This window comes from Chiloscyllium punctatum, chromosome 1 (genome assembly GCF_047496795.1).
Source record: "Chiloscyllium punctatum isolate Juve2018m chromosome 1, sChiPun1.3, whole genome shotgun sequence".
Lineage (NCBI taxonomy): Eukaryota > Metazoa > Chordata > Chondrichthyes > Orectolobiformes > Hemiscylliidae > Chiloscyllium > Chiloscyllium punctatum.
The window spans coordinates 165,748,172-165,771,565 of record NC_092739.1 but is presented as its reverse complement, the minus strand read 5'-3'; the positions used below and the strand labels follow the sequence as shown (position 1 = coordinate 165,771,565).

Below are 23,394 nucleotides of genomic sequence, written 5' to 3'. Positions count from 1 at the left end.
AGGCCAGGGTAGGAATTGGAAAGGCAGGAGCTGTTGGGTTATAATCTTGGGATTACTCACTGTGCCACATTACAGTCAGGCTAGGAACAGGCAGTTGGTTCAGGTAAATACACAGCCAAAGAGCTGCTACAGGAGAGAGCTCCTGGATTATTGTGACTCCCTCCCAAGTGGGGCTGCTCCTTACCTTGGGCAATGAAATTCTTCTCAAACTTCTGCAGAAATTCCAGGTACAGAAGGTCATCAGAGGTCAAAGCCTCTTCACCCACCACGGCCTTCATAGCTTGGACATCCTTTCCAATGGCATAGCAGGCATACTGTCCAGGAGAAAGAGGGAAAGCCGGAATGGTTACAGAGGGAGAAGGAAACACAGAGTACTGTGTGGGGACATAGTGAGAATCCGAAAGGTTAGACAGACCTGAAGAAGGATCCCATCACACTCCCTCCTTAATCCCAGCACGCTCCCTCCACATCCCAGCACGCTCCCTCCACATCCCAGCACGCTCCCTCCTTAATCCCAGCACACTCCCTCCACATCCCATCACACTCCCTCCACATCCCAGCACACTCCCACCTTAATCCCAGCACACTCCCTCCTTTATCCCAGCACACTCCCTCCACATCCCAGCACACTCCCTCCACATCCCATCACACTCCCTCCACATCCCAGCACACTCCCTCCACATCCCAGCACACTCCCTCCTTAATCCCAGCACACTCCCTCCACATTCCAGCACACTCCCTCCACATCCCATCACACTCCCTCCACATCCCAGCACGCTCCCTCCTTAATCCCAGCACACTCCCTCCACATCCCAACACACTCCCTCCACATCCCAGCACGCTCCCTCCTTCATCCCAGCACACGCCCTCCACATCCCAGCACACGCCCTCCACATCCCAGCACACTCACACTCCCTAATCCCATCACACTCCCTCCACATCCCATCACACTCCCTCCACATCCCAGCACGCTCCCTCCTTAATCCCAGCACGCTCCCTCCTTAATCCCAGCACGCTCACACTCCCTAATTCCAGAACACTCCCTCCACATCCCAGCACACGCCCTCCACATCCCAGCACACTCACACTCCCTAATTCCAGAACACTCCCTCCACATCCCAGCACCCTCCCTCCACATCCCAGCACCCTCCCTCCACATCCCAGCACGCTCCCTCCACATCCCAGCACGCTCTCTCCACATCCCAGCACACTCCCTCCACATCCCAGCACACTCACACTCCCTAATCCCAGCACACTCCCTACACATCCCAGCACACTCCCTCCACATCCCAGCACACTCACACTCCCTAATCCCAGCACACTCTCTCCACATCCCAGCACATTCCCTCCTTAATCCCAGCACGCTCCCTCCACATCCCATCATGCTCCCTCCACATCCCAGCACACTCCCTCCACATCCCAGCACGCTCCCTCCTTAATCCCAGCACGCTCCCTCCACATCCCATCACGCTCTCTCCACATCCCAGCACACTCCCTCCACATCCCAGCACACTCACACTCCCTAATCCCAGCACACTCCCTCCACATCCCATCACACTCTCTCCTCATCCCAGCACACTCCCTCCACATCCCAGCACACTCCTTCCTTAATCCCATCACACTCCCTCCACATCCCATCACACTCCCTCCTTAAACCCAGCACACTCACACTCCCTAATCCCAGCACACTGTCTCCCTCCTAAACTATCACACTCCCTCCACATCCCAGTACACTCCCTCCACATCCCAGCACACTCCCTCCACATCCCATCATGCTCCCTCCTTAATCCCAGCACTCTCACACTCCCTAATCCCAGCACACTGTCTCCCTTATCCCATCACGCTCTCTCCCTCATCCCACCATGCTCCCTCCTTAATCCCAGCACATTTACACTCCCTAATCCCAGCACATTCTCTCTCCCTAATCCTATCACACTTCCTCATTTTGTTCATTCACAGGAGGTGGGTGTCGCTAGAGTAACACTCCTAATTGCCTGGGTTGGTGGGGTGGGGGGGGAGGGGATTATGGCTGTGAGTCTGGAGTCACATGTCAGCCAGTTTCCCTTCCCTAAGTAGCATCAGTGAACCAGATGGGTTTTCTTGGACAACAGTTATCAATCATCATTAGATTCTTAATTCCATATGAATTCAAATTCCCCAATCTGCCATGGTGGGATTTGAACATGGGTCCCCAGGACATTAGCTGGGTTTTTGGATGAATAAATCTAGCGATAGCACGAGTGGGCCAGCACCCCCCCTCTCATTCTCTCCTCAATATCTGCTCTCCCTATCAATCTCACTCATCCATTCAACCTGATTTGAATGCTCCCTCTGTTTCTGTTCCTTGCGGTTCATGTTGGTGCCCCCCCCACCGATGGCTGCTCTCTGTGTTTCATTCCCCTCCTTACCAGCTGATTGGACACGTCGGCGTGGTCTTTGCGAGTCATCCCCTCCCCAATAGCTGATTTCATCAGGCGAGAAAGTGAGGGGAGCACATTGATTGGTGGGTAGATCTGAAAGGGAAGCAGACACGTTGGCATTGGGAGCTACACAGGCAACACTGGGAGCGTGGACTGACCCAATCCATCGGTCTGTCTTCACAGCCCTCCCACTGCAACTATCAGCTATCCCCGATCAGACACAGCACTGCAATAGAACTCACAAAACACTCATGAATAAGAGCAGGAGGGTCATCAACCTGAGCAAACTGTAACCCAATACCAAGAGTGATGACGGTTTGCAATGCTTTCTCTCTCTCACACACACTCTCTCACTCACACACATTCACTCAAACACACACACACACTCACTTGCACACACACACGCTCACATACACTCATTCATATATACACACACACTCACTTGCACACTCCCACACACACACACTCTCTGACTCACACACATTCACTCATATACACGCACACACTCACTCGCACACACACATACCCATACACTCATTCATATACGCACACACACTCACACCCATTCACTCATATACACACACACTCACTTGCACACACACACACTCACTCACATACACTCATTCATATACACACACTCACTTGCACACTCCCACACACACACACTCTCTCTCTCACTCACATTCACTCATATACACACACACTCACTCGCACACACACACTCACTCACACACATTCACTCATATACACACACACACTCACTTGCACACACACACACTCACTCACATACACTCATTCATATACACACACTTGCACACTCCCACACACACATTCTCTCACTCACATTCACTCATATACACACACACACTCACTTGCGCGCACACACACTCACTCACATACACTCATTCATATACACACACACACTCACTTGCACACTCCCACACACACACTCTCTCACTCACACATTCATTCATATACACACACAAACTCGCACACACACACACTCACACATATACATGCACACACTTGAACACTCACGCATACACGCACACTCACATACATGCATAGAGACACACACTCGTGCACACACTCACACCCACACATACTCACTCACACACACACACTCACACATGCCACTCATTCACACACACTCTCTCACTCACACACACTCACTCATATACACTCGCACACTCACGCACACATGCATACATACACACACACACACATTCTCCCTTAACTCTCAAATCCCCCCCCTCGCTGATTAAAAACCCGTCTGACTCAGCCTTGAATACTGTATACTGTATACCAGCCTCGTTCCCCCCCCCCCGTGGGAAGGAATTCCACAGATTCACTCCCCCCACCCCCCCCCACGTTCAGTGTCAGCAGGTTGCAACCCCATTAGTGAATCCGATGGGATTTATAACCGGGCAGGCTGGGTTCATCGCTGAGTCTGGGTGTATTTAATCATCCTGACTGGAGCTGAGGATCTACCCTGTTCCCCACTCACAACCTGAGCTATAGGGAGAGGCTGAACAAGCTGGGGCTGTTTTCCCTGGAGCGTCAGAGGCTGAAGGGTGACCTTATAGAGGTTTATAAAATCATGAGGGGCATAGATAGGGTAAATAGACAAAGTATTTTCCCTGGGGTTGGGGGAGTCCAGAACTAGAGGGCATAGGTTTAGGGTGAGAGGGGAAAGATATAAAAGGGACCTAAAGGGGCAACTTTTTCACACAGAGGGTGGTACGTGTATGGAATGAGCTGCCAGAGGAAGTGGTGGAGGCTGGTACAATTGCAACATTTAAGAGGCATTTGGATGGGTATATGAATAGGAAGGATTTGGGGGGATATGGGCCAGGTGCTGGAAAATGGGACTCGATTGGGTTGGGATATCTGGTCGGCATGGACGGGTTGGACTGAAGGGTCTGTTTCTGTGCTGTACATCTCTGACTCTATGACCACACGGCGACAGTTGATAGAGTGAAGATGACAGGGCAGCCTCATCCCCCTCACCAATTAGACCCCTCTCCTCAATATTATCCCTCAATCCCTCCAACTAACCCTTTCCCCATTCCCCACCCAGCCACTCCCAATCCCCTCCCCAATTGCACTCCTCATTGCCCTTTCACCACCCCCTCCACATTCCCCTCCCCATTCCCCTCCCCCTCCTCCATTACCATCCTATTCCCCTCCACATTCCCCTCCCCCACTCCCCTCCCCCACACCCCTCCACATTCCCCGCCCCATTCCACTCCCCATTACCACTGTAGTCCCCTCCCAATCCTCTCCCCAATTCCCCTCCCAATTGCTGTTTCCCCATTCCCCTCCCCCTCCGTATCTCTCCCTCCCCTTCTCCTCTGATTCCTCTTCCCAATGCCCTTACCCATTGCCCTCCTCACTTGCCTTACTCATTGTCCTCCCCACCCCGTCCATCCCCCCCTCACTCCCCTTACCCATTGCCCTTTCCCCATCCATCTCCCATTCCCCTCCCCATCTCCCCATTCCCCATCCATCTCCCATTCCCCATCCATCTCCCATTCCCCTCCCCATCTCCCCATTCCCCTCTCACACACCCCCATCCTCCTCTCCTTTCCCCTCCCACACTATCTGCAGTCCCTCCCCATGCCCTTCCCCATGCCCTTTCCCCATTCCCCTCCCATTTCTCTCCCATTTCTCTCCCCATCTCCCGCTCTCCCCATCTCCCCCTCATTCCCCTTCCCATTCGCTTCCCCCATTCACCTCACCCTCAATATCTCCCCCTCCTCTTCTCCCCAGATTCCTCTTCCCATTGCCCTTTCCCACGTCCCCTCCCATTCCCCTCCATTCCTCTCCCTCCCATCACCCCTCCTTGCCCTGTCCCCTTTCGCTTCCCCATCTACACTCCCATCCCAATCCATCATCCCAACACCCTCATGTCTTCCCATTCCCACTCCCCATCCTCCTCCCATGCCCCCTTCCTACCCTCCTCCCCTCTCCCCCACACAATCCACCGTCTTTCCATCTCTCCACCCCATCCCCTCCACATCCCCCTCCCCATATTCCTTTACACTTCCTCTCCATCCCCCTTCCCATTCCCCCTCCCAATTTTTCTTCATTCCCCTCCCCATCTCCTCTCCCCATCTTCCCCCCCATTCCCCCTCCCCGTCTTACTCCCTATTTGCCCCCCCATACCCACCTCCCCATCCCCCTCCCATACCTCTCTCCTATAACCCCTCTGCACTCCCGCCCGACTCCCCTTCCTCACACCTCTCTTCCCATTTTCCTGGATGCCATCCTGTGGACAGTTTCTCCTGCTCCCTGGGATTCCTGTGCTCCCCTCCATGCGGAGGAGTGGATTCTGACGTGGATGTGATCCCACTCACCTGCCTGTTGTGTAACTGCCTGTCCACATAGATCTGACCTTCGGTGATGAATCCTGTTAGATCTGGGATCGGGTGAGTGATATCTGGAACAGATTGTAAACTCTTTACACAATTCTCACAGAGAGCCCTGGATCACCACAGTCCCTGTGCAGTTTTAGTATTTATTCCCTCATGGGACATGGGTGTTGCTGGCTGGGCCCAGTATTTATTGCCCGTCCCTAGTTGCCCCTTGAGAAGGTGGGGGTGAGCTGCCTTCTTGAACCGCTGCAGTCCATGTGCTGGTCATCGCTATATTGTATGGAAGGTGGGTGAGTGGTGGGGTTGGGCGGGGGGAGGGGGGGGGGGGGAGGGGGAGGGGGGGGGCGATATGGTGTGAGGGATGTATTGTCTGTTCTCATAGTGAGTGCTTCAGGTGAGATATACTGCTGACTGGTCTGTGTGTGTCACTGTCCAGTCTGTGTGTGTCTCTGTGTGTGTCACTGTCCAGTCTGTGTGTGTCACTGTCCGGTCTGTGTGTGTCTCTGTGTGTGTCACTGTCCAGTCTGTGTGTGTCACTGTCCAGTCTGTGTGTGTCACTGTCCAGTCTGTGTGTGTCACTGTCCAGTCTGTGTGTGTCACTGTCCAGTCTGTGTGTGTCACTGTCCGGTCTGTGTGTGTCACTGTCCAGTCTGTGTGTGTCACTGTCCAGTCTGTGTGTGTCACTTTCCGGTCTGTGTGTGACTGTCCGGTCTGTGTGTGTGACTGTCCAGTCTGTGTGTGTCCCTGTCCGGTCTGTGTGTGTCACTGTCCAGTCTGTGTGTGTGACTGTCCGGTCTGTGTGTGTCACTGTCCGGTCTGTGTGTGTCACTGTCCGGTCTGTGTGTGTGACTGTCCGGTCTGTGTGTGTCACTGTCCGGCCTGTGTGTCACTGTCCGGTCTGTGTGTGTCACTGTCCGGAATGTGTGTGTGACTGTCCAGTCAGTGTGTGTAACTGTCCGGTCTGTGTGTGTAACTGTCCGGTCTGTGTGTGACTGTCCAGTCTGTGTGTATCACTGTCCGGTCTGTGTGTGTCACTGTCCAGTCTGTGTGTATCACTGTCCAGTCTGTGTGTGTCACTGTCCAGTCTGTGTGTGTCACTGCCCGGTCTGTGAGTGTCACTGTCCGGTCTGTGTGTGTCACTGTCCAGTTTGTCTGTGTCATTGTCCGGTCTGTGTGTGACTGTCCAGTCTGTGTGTGTCACTGTCCGGTCTGTGTGTCACTGTCCAGTCTGTGTGTGTCACTGTCCGGTCTGTGTGTGTGACTGTCCAGTCTGTGTGTGTGACTGTCCAGTCTGTGTGTGTGACTATCCGGTCTGTGTGTGTCACTGTCCGGTCTGTGTGTGTCACTGCCCGGTCTGTGTGTGTCACTGTCCGGTCTGTGTGTGACTGTCCAGTCTGTGTGTGTCACTGTCCGGTCTGTGTGTGACTGTCCAGTCTGTGTGTGTCACTGTCCAGTCTGTGCGTGAGATTGTTCAGTCTGTGTGTATCACTGCCCGGTCTGTGTGTGTCACTGTCCGGTCTGTGTGTGACTGTCCAGTCTGTGTGTGTCACTGTCCGGTCTGTGTGTGACTGTCCAGTCTGTGTGTGTCACTGTCCAGTCTGTGTGTGTCACTGTCCGGTCTGTGTGTGAGACTGTCCGGTCTGTGTGTGTCACTGTCCGGTCTGTGTGTATCACTGTCCAGTCTGTGTGTGTCACTGTCCGGTCTGTGTGTGACTGTCCAGTCTGTGTGTGTCACTGTCCAGTCTGTGTGTGTCACTGTCCGGTCTGTGTGTGAGACTGTCCAGTCTGTGTGTGTCACTGTCCGGTCTGTGTGTATCACTGTCCGGTCTGTGTGTGTGACTGTCCAGTCTGTGTGTGTCACTGTCCGGTCTGTGTGTGTCACTGTCCGGTCTGTGTGTGAGACTGTCCGGTCTGTGTGTGTCACTGTCCAGTCTGTGTGTGTGACTGTCCGGTCTGTGTGTGTCACTGTCCGGTCTGTGTGTGTGACTGTCCAGTCTGTGTGTGTCACTGTCCGGTCTGTGTGTGTCACTGTCCGGTCTGTGTGTGTCACTGTCCGGTCTGTGTGTGTCACTGTCCAGTCTGTGTGTGTCACTGTCCAGTCTGTGTGTGTCACTGTCCTGTCTGTGTGTGTGACTGTCCGGTCTGTGTGTGTGACTGTCCGGTCTGTGTGTGTCACTGTCCAGTTTGTGTGTGTCACTGTCCAGTTTGTGTGTGTCACTGTCCAGTCTGTGTGTGTCACTGTCCGGTCTGTGTGTGTCACTGTCCGGTCTGTGTGTGTCACTGTCCGGTCTGTGTGTGTGACTGTCCGGTCTGTGAGTGTCACCGTCCGGTCTGTGTGTGTCACTGTCCGGTCTGTGTGTGTGACTGTCCGGTCTGTGTGTGTCACTGTCCGGTCTGTGAGTGTGACTGTCCGGTCTGTGAGTGTCACCGTCCGGTCTGTGTGTGTCACTGTCCGGTCTGTGTGTGTGACTGTCCGGTCTGTGTGTGTCACTGTCCGGTCTGTGTGTCACTGTCCGGTCTGTGTGTCACTGTCCAGTCTGTGAGTGTCACCGTCGGTCTGTGTGTCACTGTCCGGTCTGTGTGTGTCACTGTCCAGTCTGTGTGTGTCACTGTCCAGTCTGTGTGTGTGACTGTCCGGTCTGTGTGTGTCACTGTCCGGTCTGTGTGTGTCACTGTCCGGTCTGTGTGTGTCACTGTCCGGTCTGTGTGTGTGACTGTCCGGTCTGTGTGTGTCACTGTCCAGTTTGTGTGTGTCACTGTCCAGTTTGTCTGTGTCACTGTCCGGTCTGTGTGTCACTGTCCAGTCTGTGAGTGTCACCGTCCGGTCTGTGTGTCACTGTCCGGTCTGTGTGTGTCACTGTCCGGTCTGTGTGTGTCACTGTCCAGTTTGTGTGTGTCACTGTCCGGTCTGTGTGTCACTGTCCGGTCTGTGTGTGTCACTGTCCAGTCTGTGTGTGTGACTCTCCAGTCTGTGTGTGTCACTGTCCGGTCTGTGTGTGTCACTGTCCAGTTTGTGTGTGTCACTGTCCAGTCTGTGTGTGTCACTGTCCGGTCTGTGTGTCACTGTCCAGTCTGTGTGTGTCACTGTCCGGTCTGTGTGTGTCACTGTCATGTCTGTGTGTGTCACTGTCCGGTCTGTGTGTGTGACTGTCCGGTCTGTGTGTGTCACTGTCCGGTCTGTGTGTCACTGTCCAGTCTGTGTGTGTCACTGTCCGGTCTGTGTGTGACTGTCATGTCTGTGTGTGTCACTGTCCGGTCTGTGTGTGTGACTGTCCGGTCTGTGTGTGTCACTGTCCGGTCTGTGTGTGTCACTGTCCGGTCTGTGTGTGTGACTGTCCAGTCTGTGTGTGACTGTCCGGTCTGTGTGTGTCAATGTCCAGTCTGTGTGTGTCACTGTCCGGTCTGTGTGTGTCACTGCCCAGTTTGTGTGTGTCACTGTCCAGTCTGTGTGTGTCACTGTCCAGTCTGTGTGTGTCACTGTCCGGTCTGTGTATGTGACAGTCCGGTCTGTGTGTGTCACTGTCTGGTCTCTGTGTGTGTGACTGTCCGGTCTGTGTGTGTGACTGTCCGGTCTGTGTGTGTCACTGTCCAGTCTGTGTGTGTGTTACTGTCCGGTCTGTGTGTGTCACTGTCCGGTCTGTGTGTGTTACTGTCCAGTCTGTGTGTGTGACTGTCCGGTCTGTGCGTGTTACTGTCCAGTCTGTGTGTGTGACTGTCCGGTCTGTGTGTGTGACTGTCCGGTCTGTGTGTGTCACTGTCTGGTCTCTGTGTGTGTGACTGTCCGGTCTGTGTGTGTGACTGTCCGGTCTGTGTGTGTCACTGTCCAGTCTGTGTGTCACTGCCCGGTCTGTGTGTGTCACTGTCCGGTCTGTGTGTGTGACTGTCCAGTCTGTGTGTGTGACTGTCCGGTCTGTGTGTGTCACTGTCCAGTCTGTGTGTGTCACTGTCCGGTCTGTGTGTGTGTCACTGTCCCGTCTGTCTGTGTCACTGCCCGGTCTGTGTGTGTTACTGTCCAGTCTGTGTGTGTGACTGTCCGGTCTGTGTGTGTGACTGTCCGGTCTGTGTGTGTCACTGTCTGGTCTCTGTGTGTGTGACTGTCCGGTCTGTGTGTGTGACTGTCCGGTCTGTGTGTGTCACTGTCCAGTCTGTGTGTGTGAATGTCCGGTCTGTGTGTGTGTCACTGTCCGGTCTGTGTGTGTCACTGTCCGGTCTGTGTGTGTCACTGTCCAGTCTGTGTGTGTCACTGTCCGGCCTGTGTGTGTCAATGCCCGGTCTGTGTGTGTCACTGTCCGGTCTATGTGTGTCACTGTCCGGTCTGTGTGTGTCACTGTCCGGTCTGTGTGTGTCACTGTCCGGTCTCTGTGTGTGTCACTGTCCGGTCTATGTGTGTCACTGTCCGGTCTGTGTGTGTGACTCTCCGGTCTGTGTGTGTCACTGCCCGGTCTGTGTGTGAGACTGTCCGGCCTGTGTGTGTCACTGCCCGGTCTGTGTGTGTCACTGTCCGGTCTATGTGTGTCACTGTCCGGTCTGTGTGTGTCACTGTCCGGTCTGTGTGTGTCACTGTCCGGTCTCTGTGTGTGTCACTGTCCGGTCTATGTGTGTCACTGTCCGGTCTGTGTGTGTGACTCTCCGGTCTGTGTGTGTCACTGTCCGGTCTGTGTGTGTCAATGTCTGGTCTGTGTGTGTGACTGTCCAGTCTGTGTGTGTCACTGCCCAGTCTGTGTGTGTCTCTGCCCGGTCTGTGTGAGTCACTGCCCGGTCTGTGTGTGTCACTGTCCGGTCTGTGTGTGTCATTGTCCGGTCTGTGTGTGTCACTGTCCAGTCTGTGTGTGTGACTGTCCGGTCTGTGTGTGTGACTGTCCGGTCTGTGTTTGTGACTGACCGGTCTGTGCGTGTCACTGTCCGGTCTGTGTTTGTGACTGACCGGTCTGTGTGTGTCACTGTCCAGTCTGTGTGTCACTGCCCGGTCTGTGTGTGTGACTGTCTGGTCTGTGTGTGTCACTGTCCAGTCTGTGTGTGTCACTGTCCAGTCTGTGTGTCACTGCCCTGTCTGTGTGTGTGACTGTCCGGTCTGTGTGTGTGACTGTCCAGTCTGTGTGTGTGACTGTCCGGTCTGTGTGTGTGTCACTGTCCGGTCTGTGTGTGTCACTGTCCAGTCTGTGTGTGTCACTGTCCGGTCTGTGTGTGTGACTCTCCGGTCTGTGTGTGTCACTGTCTGGTCTGTGTCTGTCACTGTCCGGTCTGTGTGTGTCAATGTCTGGTCTGTGTGTGTGACTGTCCAGTCTGTGTGTGTCACTGCCCAGTCTGTGTGTGTCTCTGCCCGGTCTGTGTGTGTCACTGCCCGGTCTGTGTGTGTCACTGTCCAGTCTGTTTGTGTTACTGCCCAGTCTGTGTGTGTCACTGCCCGGTCTGTGTGTGTGACTGTCCGGTCTGTGTGTGTGACTGTCCGGTCTGTGTGTGTGACTGTCCGGTCTGTGTGTGTCAATGTCCGGTCTGTGTGTGTCACTGTCCGGTCTCTGTGTGTGTCACTGTCCGGTCTATGTGTGTCACTGTCCGGTTTGTGTGTGTGACTGTCCGGTCTGTGTGTGTCAATGTCCGGTCTGTGTGTGTCACTGTCCAGTCTGTGTGTGACTGTCCAGTCTGTGTGTGTCACTGTCCAGTCTGTGTGTGTCACTGTCCGGTTTGTGTGTGTCATTGTCCGGTCTGTGTGTGTCACTGTCCAGTCTGTGTGTGACTGTCCAGTCTGTGTGTGTCACTGTCCAGTCTGTGTGTGTCACTGTCCGGTTTGTGTGTGTCATTCTCCGGTCTGTGTGTGTCACTGTCCGGTCTGTGTGTGTCACTGCCCGGTCTGTGTGTGTGAATATCCGGTCTGTGTGTCAATGTCCGGTCTGTGTGTGTCACTGCCCGGTCTGTGTGTGTCACTGTCCGGTCTGTGTGTGTCACTGCCCGGTCTGTGTGTATGTCACTGCCCGGTCTGTGTGTGTCACTGTTCAGTCTGTGTGCGATACTGCCCGGTCTGTGTGTGTCACTGCCCGTTTTGTGTGTGTGACTGTCCGGTCTGTGTGTGTGACTGCCCGGTCTGTGTGTGTGACTGTCCAGTCTGTGTGTGTCACTGTCTGGTCTGTGTCTGTCACTGTCCGGTCTGTGTGTGTCACTGTCCGGTCTCTGTGTGTGACTCTCCAGTCTGTGTGTGTCACTGTCTGGTCTGTGTCTGTCACTGTCCGGTCTGTGTGTGTCACTGTCCGGTCTGTGTGTGTGACTGTCCAGTCTGTGTGTGTCTCTGCCCGGTCTGTGTGTGTGACTGTCCGGTCTGTGTGTGTGACTGTCCGGTCTGTGTGAGTCACTGTCCGGTCTGTGTGGGAGACTGTCCGGTCTGTGTGCGTGACTGTCCGGTCTGTGTGTGTGACTGTCCGGTCTGTGTGTGTGACTGTCCGGTCTGTGTGTGTCAATGTCCGGTCTGTGTGTGTCACTGTCCGGTCTCTGTGTTTGTCACTGTCCGGTCTATGTGTGTCACTGTCCGGTTTGTGTGTGTGACTGTCCGGTCTGTGTGTGTCAATGTCCAGTCTGTGTGTGTCAATGTCCGGTCTGTGTGTGTCACTGTCCAGTCTGTGTGTGACTGTCCAGTCTGTGTGTGTCACTGTCCAGTCTGTGTGTGTCACTGTCCGGTTTGTGTGTGTCATTGTCCGGTCTGTGTGTGTCACTGTCCAGTCTGTGTGTGTCACTGTCCGGTTTGTGTGTGTCATTGTCCGGTCTGTGTGTGTCACTGTCCGGTCTGTGTGTGTCACTGCCCAGTCTGTGTGTGTGAATATCCGGTCTGTGTGTCAATGTCCGGTCTGTGTGTGTCTCTGTCCGGTCTGTGTGTGTCACTGTCCGGTCTGTGTGTGTCACTGTCCAGTCTGTGTGTATGTCACTGCCCGGTCTGTGTGTGTCACTGTCCGGTCTGTGTGTGTCACTGTTCAGTCTGTGTGTGTCACTGTCCGGTCTGTGTGTGTCACTGTTCAGTCTGTGTGTGTGACTGTCCGGTCTGTGTGTCACTGTCCAGTCTGTGTGCGTGACTGTCCGGTCTGTGTGTGTCACTGTCCGGTCTGTGTGTGTGACTGTCCAGTCTGTGTGTGACTGTCCGGTCTGTGTGTCACTGTCCGGTCTGTGTGTGTGACTGTCCAGTCTGTGTGTGTGACTGTCCGGTCTGTGTTTGTGACTGTCCGGTCTGTGTGTGTCACTGTCTGGTGTCTGTGTGTGTGACTGTCCGGTCTGTGTGTGTGACTGTCCGGTCTGTGTGTGTCACTGTCCAGTCTGTGTGTGTGAATGTCCGGTCTGTGTGTGTGTCACTGTCCGGTCTGTGTTTGTCACTGTCCGGTCTGTGTGTGTCACTGTCCTGTCTGTGTGTGTGACTGTCCGGTCTGTGTGTGTGACTGTCCAGTCTGTGTGTGTGACTGTCCGGTCTGTGTGTGTCACTGTCCAGTCTGTGTGTGTCACTGTCCGGTCTGTGTGTGTGACTGTCTGGTCTGTGTGTGTGACTGTCCAGTCTGTGTGTGTCACTGCCCGGTCTGTGTGTGTCACTGTCCAGTCTGTTTGTGTTACTGCCCAGTCTGTGTGTGTCACTGCCCGGTCTGTGTGTGTGACTGTCCGGTCTGTGTGTGTGACTGTCCGGTCTGTGTGTGTGACTGTCCGGTCTGTGTGTGTCAATGTCCGGTCTGTGTGTGTCACTGTCCGGTCTCTGTGTTTGTCACTGTCCGGTCTATGTGTGTCACTGTCCGGTTTGTGTGTGTGACTGTCCGGTCTGTGTGTGTCAATGTCCGGTCTGTGTGTGTCACTGTCCAGTCTGTGTGTGACTGTCCAGTCTGTGTGTGTCACTGTCCAGTCTGTGTGTGTCACTGTCCGGTTTGTGTGTGTCATTGTCCGGTCTGTGTGTGTCACTGTCCAGTCTGTGTGTGTCACTGTCCGGTTTGTGTGTGTCACTGTCCGGTCTGTGTGTGTCACTGTCCAGTCTGTGTGTGTCACTGTCCGGTCTGTGTGTGTGTCACTGTCCGGTTTGTGTGTGTCATTGTCCGGTCTGTGTGTGTCACTGTCCGGTCTGTGTGTGTCACTGCCCGGTCTGTGTGTGTGAATATCCGGTCTGTGTGTCAATGTCCGGTCTGTGTGTGTCTCTGTCCGGTCTGTGTGTGTCACTGTCCGGTCTGTGTGTGTCACTGTCCAGTCTGTGTGTATGTCACTGCCCGGTCTGTGTGTGTCACTGTTCAGTCTGTGTGCGATACTGTCCGGTCTGTGTGTGACTGTCCGGTCTGTGTGTGTCACTGTCCGGTCTGTGTGTGACTGTCCGGTCTGTGTGTGTCACTGCCCGTTCTGTGTGTGTGACTGTCCGGTCTGTGTGTCACTGTCCAGTCTGTGTGCGTGACTGTCCGGTCTGTGTGTGTCACTGTCCGGTCTGTGTGTGTGACTGTCCAGTCTGTGTGTGACTGTCCGGTCTGTGTGTCACTGTCCGGTCTGTGTGTGTGACTGTCCAGTCTGTGTGTGTGACTGTCCGGTCTGTGTTTGTGACTGTCCGGTCTGTGTGTGTCACTGTCCAGTCTGTGTGTGTCACTGTCCGGTCTGTGTGTGTCACTGTCCAGTCTGTGTGTATGTCACTGCCCGGTCTGTGTGTGTCACTGTTCAGTCTGTGTGCGATACTGTCCGGTCTGTGTGTTACTGCCCAGTCTGTGTGTGTCACTGCCCGGTCTGTGTGTGTGACTGTCCAGTCTGTGTGTGTGACTGTCCGGTCTGTGTGTGTGACTGTCCGGTCTGTGTGTGTCACTGTCCAGTCTGTGTGTGTGAATGTCCGGTCTGTGTGTGTGTCACTGTCCGGTCTGTGTTTGTCACTGTCCGGTCTGTGTGTGTCACTGTCCTGTCTGTGTGTGTGACTGTCCGGTCTGTGTGTGTGACTGTCCGGTCTGTGTGTGTGACTGTCCGGTCTGTGTGTGTCACTGTCCAGTCTGTGTGTGTCACTGTCCGGTCTGTGTGTGTGACTGTCTGGTCTGTGTGTGTCACTGTCCAGTCTGTGTGTGTCACTGCCCAGTCTGTGTATGTCACTGTCCGGTATGTGTGTGTCAATGTCCGGTCTGTGTGTGTCACTGTCCGGTCTCTGTGTGTGTCACTGTCCGGTCTATGTGTGTCATTGTCCGGTCTGTGTTTGTGACTCTCCGGTCTGTGTGTGTCACTGTCTGGTCTGTGTCTGTCACTGTCCGGTCTGTGTGTGTCAATGTCTGGTCTGTGTGTGTGACTGTCCAGTCTGTGTGTGTCACTGCCCAGTCTGTGTGTGTCTCTGCCCGGTCTGTGTGTGTCACTGCCCGGTCTGTGTGTGTCACTGTCCAGTCTGTTTGTGTTACTGCCCAGTCTGTGTGTGTCACTGCCCGGTCTGTGTGTGTGACTGTCCAGTCTGTGTGTGTGACTGTCCGGTCTGTGTGTGTCAATGTCCGGTCTGTGTGTGTCACTGTCCGGTCTCTGTGTGTGTCACTGTCCGGTCTATGTGTGTCACTGTCCGGTTTGTGTGTGTGACTGTCCGGTCTGTGTGTGTCAATGTCCGGTCTGTGTGTGTCACTGTCCAGTCTGTGTGTGACTGTCCAGTCTGTGTGTGTCACTGTCCAGTCTGTGTGTGTCACTGTCCGGTTTGTGTGTGTCATTGTCCGGTCTGTGTGTGTCACTGTCCAGTCTGTGTGTGACTGTCCAGTCTGTGTGTGTCACTGTCCAGTCTGTGTGTGTCACTGTACGGTTTGTGTGTGTCATTCTCCGGTCTGTGTGTGTCACTGTCCGGTCTGTGTGTGTCACTGCCCGGTCTGTGTGTGTGAATATCCGGTCTGTGTGTCAATGTCCGGTCTGTGTGTGTCACTGCCCGGTCTGTGTGTGTCACTGTCCGGTCTGTGTGTGTCACTGCCCGGTCTGTGTGTATGTCACTGCCCGGTCTGTGTGTGTCACTGTTCAGTCTGTGTGCGATACTGCCCGGTCTGTGTGTGTCACTGCCCGTTTTGTGTGTGTGACTGTCCGGTCTGTGTGTGTGACTGCCCGGTCTGTGTGTGTGACTGTCCGGTCTGTGTGTGTCACTGTCTGGTCTGTGTCTGTCACTGTCCGGTCTGTGTGTGTCACTGTCCGGTCTCTGTGTGTGACTCTCCAGTCTGTGTGTGTCACTGTCTGGTCTGTGTCTGTCACTGTCCGGTCTGTGTGTGTCACTGTCCGGTCTGTGTGTGTGACTGTCCAGTCTGTGTGTGTCTCTGCCCGGTCTGTGTGTGTCACTGCCCGGTCTGTGTGTGTCACTGTCCAGTCTGTTTGTGTTACTGCCCAGTCTGTGTGTGTCACTGCCCGGTCTGTGTGTGTGACTGTCCGGTCTGTGTGTGTGACTGTCCGGTCTGTGTGTGTGACTGTCCGGTCTGTGTGTGTCAATGTCCGGTCTGTGTGTGTCACTGTCCGGTCTCTGTGTTTGTCACTGTCCGGTCTATGTGTGTCACTGTCCGGTTTGTGTGTGTGACTGTCCGGTCTGTGTGTGTCAATGTCCGGTCTGTGTGTGTCACTGTCCAGTCTGTGTGTGACTGTCCAGTCTGTGTGTGTCACTGTCCAGTCTGTGTGTGTCACTGTCCGGTCTGTGTGTGTCATTGTCCGGTCTGTGTGTGTCACTGTCCAGTCTGTGTGTGTCACTGTCCGGTTTGTGTGTGTCATTGTCCGGTCTGTGTGTGTCACTGCCCGGTCTGTGTGTATCACTGTCCAGTCTGTGTGTGTCACTGTCCAGTCTGTGTGTGTCACTGTCCGGTCTGTGTGTGTCATTGTCCGGTCTGTGTGTGTCACTGTCCAGTCTGTGTGTGTCACTGTCCGGTTTGTGTGTGTCATTGTCCGGTCTGTGTGTGTCACTGCCCGGTCTGTGTGTATCACTGTCCAGTCTGTGTGTGTCACTGTCCGGTCTGTGTGTGTCACTGCCCGGTCTGTGTGTGTCACTGTCCAGTCTGTGTGTGACTGTCCAGTCTGTGTGTGTCACTGTCCAGTCTGTGTGTGTCACTGTCCGGTCTGTGTGTGTCATTGTCCGGTCTGTGTGTGTCACTGTCCAGTCTGTGTGTGTCACTGTCCGGTCTGTGTGTGTGAATATCCGGTCTGTGTGTGTCACTGTCCAGTCTGTGTGTGACTGTCCAGTCTGTGTGTGTCACTGTCCAGTCTGTGTGTGTCACTGTCCGGTCTGTGTGTGTCTCTGTCCGGTCTGTGTGTGTCACTGTCCGGTCTGTGTGTGTCACTGTCCAGTCTGTGTGTATGTCACTGCCCGGTCTGTGTGTGTCACTGTTCAGTCTGTGTGCGATACTGCCCGGTCTGTGTGTGTCACTGTTCAGTCTGTGTGCGATACTGTCCGGTCTGTGTGTGTCACTGCCCGTTCTGTGTGTGTGACTGTCCGATCTGTGTGTCACTGTCCAGTCTGTGTGCGTGACTGTCCGGTCTGTGTGTGTCACTGTCCGGTCTGTGTGTGTGACTGTCCAGTCTGTGTGTGACTGTCCGGTCTGTGTGTCACTGTCCGGTCTGTGTGTGTGACTGTCCAGTCTGTGTGTGTGACTGTCCGGTCTGTGTTTGTGACTGTCCGGTCTGTGTGTGTCACTGTCTGGTGTCTGTGTGTGTGACTGTCCGGTCTGTGTGTGTGACTGTCCGGTCTGTGTGTGTCACTGTCCAGTCTGTGTGTGTGAATGTCCGGTCTGTGTGTGTGTCACTGTCCGGTCTGTGTGTGTGTCACTGTCCGGTCTGTGTTTGTCACTGTCCGGTCTGTGTGTGTGTCACTGTCCGGTCTGTGTTTGTCACTGTCCGGTCTGTGTGTGTCACTGTCCTGTCTGTGTGTGTGACTGTCCGGTCTGTGTGTGTGACTGTCCAGTCTGTGTGTGTGACTGTCCGGTCTGTGTGTGTCACTGTCCAGTCTGTGTGTGTCACTGTCCGGTCTGTGTGTGTGACTGTCTGGTCTGTGTGTGTGACTGTCCAGTCTGTGTGTGTCACTGCCCAGTCTGTGTATGTCACTGTCCGGTATGTGTTTGTCACTGTCCGGTCTGTGTGTGTCACTGTCCGGTCTCTGTGTGTGTCACTGTCCGGTCTATGTGTGTCATTGTCCGGTCTGTGTGTGTGACTCTCCGGTCTGTGTGTGTCACTGTCTGGTCTGTGTCTGTCACTGTCCGGTCTGTGTGTGTCAATGTCTGGTCTGTGTGTGTGACTGTCCAGTCTGTGTGTGTCACTGCCCAGTCTGTGTGTGTCTCTGCCCGGTCTGTGTGTGTCACTGCCCGGTCTGTGTGTGTCACTGTCCAGTCTGTTTGTGTTACTGCCCAGTCTGTGTGTGTCACTGCCCGGTCTGTGTGTGTGACTGTCCAGTCTGTGTGTGTGACTGTCCGGTCTGTGTGTGTGACTGTCCGGTCTGTGTGTGTCAATGTCCGGTCTGTGTGTGTCACTGTCCGGTCTGTGTGTGTCACTGTCCGGTCTCTGTGTGTGTCACTGTCCGGTCTATGTGTGTCACTGTCCGGTTTGTGTGTGTGACTGTCCGGTCTGTGTGTGTCAATGTCCGGTCTGTGTATGTCACTGTCCAGTCTGTGTGTGACTGTCCAGTCTGTGTGTGTCACTGTCCAGTCTGTGTGTGTCACTGTCCGGTTTGTGTGTGTCATTGTCCGGTCTGTGTGTGTCACTGTCCAGTCTGTGTGTGACTGTCCAGTCTGTGTGTGTCACTGTCCAGTCTGTGTGTGTCACTGTCCGGTTTGTGTGTGTCATTCTCCGGTCTGTGTGTGTCACTGTCCGGTCTGTGTGTGTCACTGCCCGGTCTGTGTGTGTGAATATCCGGTCTGTGTGTCAATGTCCGGTCTGTGTGTGTCACTGCCCGGTCTGTGTGTGTCACTGTCCGGTCTGTGTGTGTCACTGCCCGGTCTGTGTGTATGTCACTGCCCGGTCTGTGTGTGTCACTGTTCAGTCTGTGTGCGATACTGCCCGGTCTGTGTGTGTCACTGCCCGTTTTGTGTGTGTGACTGTCCGGTCTGTGTGTGTGACTGCCCGGTCTGTGTGTGTGACTGTCCGGTCTGTGTGTGTGACTGTCCGGTCTGTGTGTGTGACTGTCCAGTCTGTGTGTGTGACTGTCCGGTCTGTGTGTGTGACTGTCCAGTCTGTGTGTGTCACTGTCCAGTCTGTGTGTGTGACTGTCCGGTCTGTGTGTGAGACTGTCCGGTCTGTGTGGGAGACTGTCCGGTCTGTGTGCGTGACTGTCCGGTCTGTGTGTGTGACTGTCCGGTCTGTGTGTGTGACTGTCCGGTCTGTGTGAGTCACTGTCCGGTCTGTGTGTGTGACTGTCCGGTCTGTTTGTGTGACTGTCCGGTCTGTGTGTGTCACTGTCCGGTCTGTGTGTGTGACTGTCCAGTCTGAGTGTGAGACTGTCTGGTCTGTGTGTGTGACTGTCCGGTCTGTGTGTGTCACTGTCTGGTCTGTGTGTGTCACTGTCTGGTCTGTGTGTGAGACTGTCCGGTCTGTGTGTGTCACTGTCTGGTCTGTGTGTGTCACTGTCCGGTCTGTGTGTGTGACTGTCCGGTCTGTGTGTGTGACTGTCCGGTCTGTGTGTGTGACTGTCCGGTCTGTGTGTGTCAATGTCCGGTCTGTGTGTGTCACTGTCCGGTCTGTGTGTGTCACTGTCCGGTCTCTGTGTTTGTCACTGTCCGGTCTATGTGTGTCACTGTCCGGTTTGTGTGTGTGACTGTCCGGTCTGTGTGTGTCAATGTCCGGTCTGTGTGTGTCACTGTCCAGTCTGTGTGTGACTGTCCAGTCTGTGTGTGTCACTGTCCAGTCTGTGTGTGTCACTGTCCGGTCTGTGTGTGTCATTGTCCGGTCTGTGTGTGTCACTGTCCAGTCTGTGTGTGTCACTGTCCGGTTTGTGTGTGTCATTGTCCGGTCTGTGTGTGTCACTGCCCGGTCTGTGTGTGTGAATATCCGGTCTGTGTGTGTCACTGTCCAGTCTGTGTGTGACTGTCCAGTCTGTGTGTGTCACTGTCCAGTCTGTGTGTGTCACTGTCCGGTCTGTGTGTGTCTCTGTCCGGTCTGTGTGTGTCACTGTCCGGTCTGTGTGTGTCACTGTCCAGTCTGTGTGTATGTCACTGCCCGGTCTGTGTGTGTCACTGTTCAGTCTGTGTGCGATACTGCCCGGTCTGTGTGTGTCACTGTTCAGTCTGTGTGCGATACTGTCCGGTCTGTGTGTGTGTGACTGTCCAGTCTGTGTGTGTCACTGCCCGTTCTGTGTGTGTCACTGTCCAGTCTGTGTGTGTCACTGCCCGTTCTGTGTGTGTGACTGTCCGGTCTGTGTGTCACTGTCCAGTCTGTGTGCGTGACTGTCCGGTCTGTGTGTGTCACTGTCCGGTCTGTGTGTGTCACTGTCCAGTCTGTGTGTGTCACTGCCCGTTCTGTGTGTGTCACTGTCCGGTCTGTGTGTCACTGTCCGGTCTGTGTGTGTCACTGCCCGTTCTGTGTGTGTGACTGTCCGGTCTGTGTGTCACTGTCCAGTCTGTGTGCGTGACTGTCCGGTCTGTGTGTGTCACTGTCCGGTCTGTGTGTGTGACTGTCCAGTCTGTGTGTGACTGTCCGGTCTGTGTGTCACTGTCCGGTCTGTGTGTGTGACTGTCCAGTCTGTGTGTGTGACTGTCCGGTCTGTGTTTGTGACTGTCCGGTCTGTGTGTGTCACTGTCTGGTGTCTGTGTGTGTGACTGTCCGGTCTGTGTGTGTGACTGTCCGGTCTGTGTGTGTCACTGTCCAGTCTGTGTGTGTGAATGTCCGGTCTGTGTGTGTGTCACTGTCCGGTCTGTGTGTGTGTCACTGTCCGGTCTGTGTTTGTCACTGTCCGGTCTGTGTGTGTGTCACTGTCCGGTCTGTGTTTGTCACTGTCCGGTCTGTGTGTGTCACTGTCCTGTCTGTGTGTGTGACTGTCCGGTCTGTGTGTGTGACTGTCCAGTCTGTGTGTGTGACTGTCCGGTCTGTGTGTGTCACTGTCCAGTCTGTGTGTGTCACTGTCCGGTCTGTGTGTGTGACTGTCTGGTCTGTGTGTGTGACTGTCCAGTCTGTGTGTGTCACTGCCCAGTCTGTGTATGTCACTGTCCGGTATGTGTTTGTCACTGTCCGGTCTGTGTGTGTCACTGTCCGGTCTCTGTGTGTGTCACTGTCCGGTCTATGTGTGTCATTGTCCGGTCTGTGTGTGTGACTCTCCGGTCTGTGTGTGTCACTGTCTGGTCTGTGTCTGTCACTGTCCGGTCTGTGTGTGTCAATGTCTGGTCTGTGTGTGTGACTGTCCAGTCTGTGTGTGTCACTGCCCAGTCTGTGTGTGTCTCTGCCCGGTCTGTGTGTGTCACTGCCCGGTCTGTGTGTGTCACTGTCCAGTCTGTTTGTGTTACTGCCCAGTCTGTGTGTGTCACTGCCCGGTCTGTGTGTGTGACTGTCCAGTCTGTGTGTGTGACTGTCCGGTCTGTGTGTGTGACTGTCCGGTCTGTGTGTGTCAATGTCCGGTCTGTGTGTGTCACTGTCCGGTCTGTGTGTGTCACTGTCCGGTCTCTGTGTGTGTCACTGTCCGGTCTATGTGTGTCACTGTCCGGTTTGTGTGTGTGACTGTCCGGTCTGTGTGTGTCAATGTCCGGTCTGTGTATGTCACTGTCCAGTCTGTGTGTGACTGTCCAGTCTGTGTGTGTCACTGTCCAGTCTGTGTGTGTCACTGTCCGGTTTGTGTGTGTCATTGTCCGGTCTGTGTGTGTCACTGTCCAGTCTGTGTGTGACTGTCCAGTCTGTGTGTGTCACTGTCCAGTCTGTGTGTGTCACTGTCCGGTTTGTGTGTGTCATTCTCCGGTCTGTGTGTGTCACTGTCCGGTCTGTGTGTGTCACTGCCCGGTCTGTGTGTGTGAATATCCGGTCTGTGTGTCAATGTCCGGTCTGTGTGTGTCACTGCCCGGTCTGTGTGTGTCACTGTCCGGTCTGTGTGTGTCACTGCCCGGTCTGTGTGTATGTCACTGCCCGGTCTGTGTGTGTCACTGTTCAGTCTGTGTGCGATACTGCCCGGTCTGTGTGTGTCACTGCCCGTTTTGTGTGTGTGACTGTCCGGTCTGTGTGTGTGACTGCCCGGTCTGTGTGTGTGACTGTCCGGTCTGTGTGTGTGACTGTCCGGTCTGTGTGTGTGACTGTCCAGTCTGTGTGTGTGACTGTCCGGTCTGTGTGTGTGACTGTCCAGTCTGTGTGTGTCACTGTCCAGTCTGTGTGTGTGACTGTCCGGTCTGTGTGTGAGACTGTCCGGTCTGTGTGGGAGACTGTCCGGTCTGTGTGCGTGACTGTCCGGTCTGTGTGTGTGACTGTCCGGTCTGTGTGTGTGACTGTCCGGTCTGTGTGAGTCACTGTCCGGTCTGTGTGTGTGACTGTCCGGTCTGTTTGTGTGACTGTCCGGTCTGTGTGTGTCACTGTCCGGTCTGTGTGTGTGACTGTCCAGTCTGAGTGTGAGACTGTCTGGTCTGTGTGTGTGACTGTCCGGTCTGTGTGTGTCACTGTCTGGTCTGTGTGTGTCACTGTCTGGTCTGTGTGTGAGACTGTCCGGTCTGTGTGTGTCACTGTCTGGTCTGTGTGTGTCACTGTCCGGTCTGTTTGTGTGACTGTCCGGTCTGTGTGTGTCACTGTCCGGTCTGTGTGTGTGACTGTCCAGTCTGAGTGTGAGACTGTCCGGTCTGTGTGTGTCACTGTCTGGTCTGTGTGTGTCACTGTCTGGACTGTGTGTGAGACTGTCCGGTCTGTGTGTGACACTGTCCGGTCTGTGTGTGTGACTGTCCGGTCTGTGTGTGTCACTGTCCGGTCTGTGTGTGTCACTGTCTGGTCTCTGTGTGTCACTGTCCGGTCTGTGTGTCACTGTCCAGTCTATGTGTGTGACTCTCCGGTCTGTGTGTGTCACTGTCCAGTCTGTGTGTGTGACTGTCCTGTCTGTGTGTGTGACTGTCCTGTCTGTGTGTGTCACTGCCCGGTCTGTGTGTGTCACTGCCCGGTCTGTGTGTGTCACTGTCCAGTCTGTGTGTGTCACTGTCCGGTCTGTGTGTCACTGTCCGGTCTGTGTGTCACTGTCCAGTCTGTGTGTGTGACTGTCCAGTCTGTGTGTGTCACTGTCCGGTCTGTGTGTGTCACTGTCCGGTCTGTGTGTGTCACTGTCCGGTCTGTGTGTGTCACTGTCCGGTCTCTGTGTGTGTCAATGTCCGGTCTATGTGTGTCATTGTCCGGTCTGTGTGTGTGACTCTCCGGTCTGTGTGTGTCACTGTCTGGTCTGTGTCTGTCACTGTCCGGTCTGTGTGTGTCAATGTCTGGTCTGTGTGTGTGACTGTCCAGTCTGTGTGTGTCACTGCCCAGTCTGTGGGTGTCTCTGCCCGGTCTGTGCGTGTCACTGCCCGGTCTGTGTGTGTCACTGTCCAGTCTGTGTGTGTTACTGCCCAGTCTGTGTGTGTCACTGCCCGGTCTGTGTGTGTGACTGTCCGGTCTGTGTGTGTGACTGTCCGGTCTGTGTGTGTGACTGTCCGGTCTGTGTGTGTCAATGTCCGGTCTGTGTGTGTCACTGTCCGGTCTCTGAGTGTGTCACTGTCCGG

General features: G+C 54.5%; 1 protein-coding gene across 1 annotated transcript in view; it reads right to left on the bottom strand.

The window, feature by feature from the left end:
- LOC140481624 (V-type proton ATPase subunit B-like) overlaps positions 1-23,394 on the bottom strand; it is a 116,763-nt gene that overhangs the window by 734 nt on the left and 92,635 nt on the right. The window contains exons 11-13 of the mRNA XM_072578116.1: positions 5,780-5,862; positions 2,409-2,513; positions 185-314 (exon numbers count right to left, since the gene is read on the bottom strand). Of these exons, the coding sequence (XP_072434217.1) occupies positions 185-314; positions 2,409-2,513; positions 5,780-5,862 (318 nt within the window). The remainder of the gene's footprint in view (positions 1-184; positions 315-2,408; positions 2,514-5,779; positions 5,863-23,394) is intronic.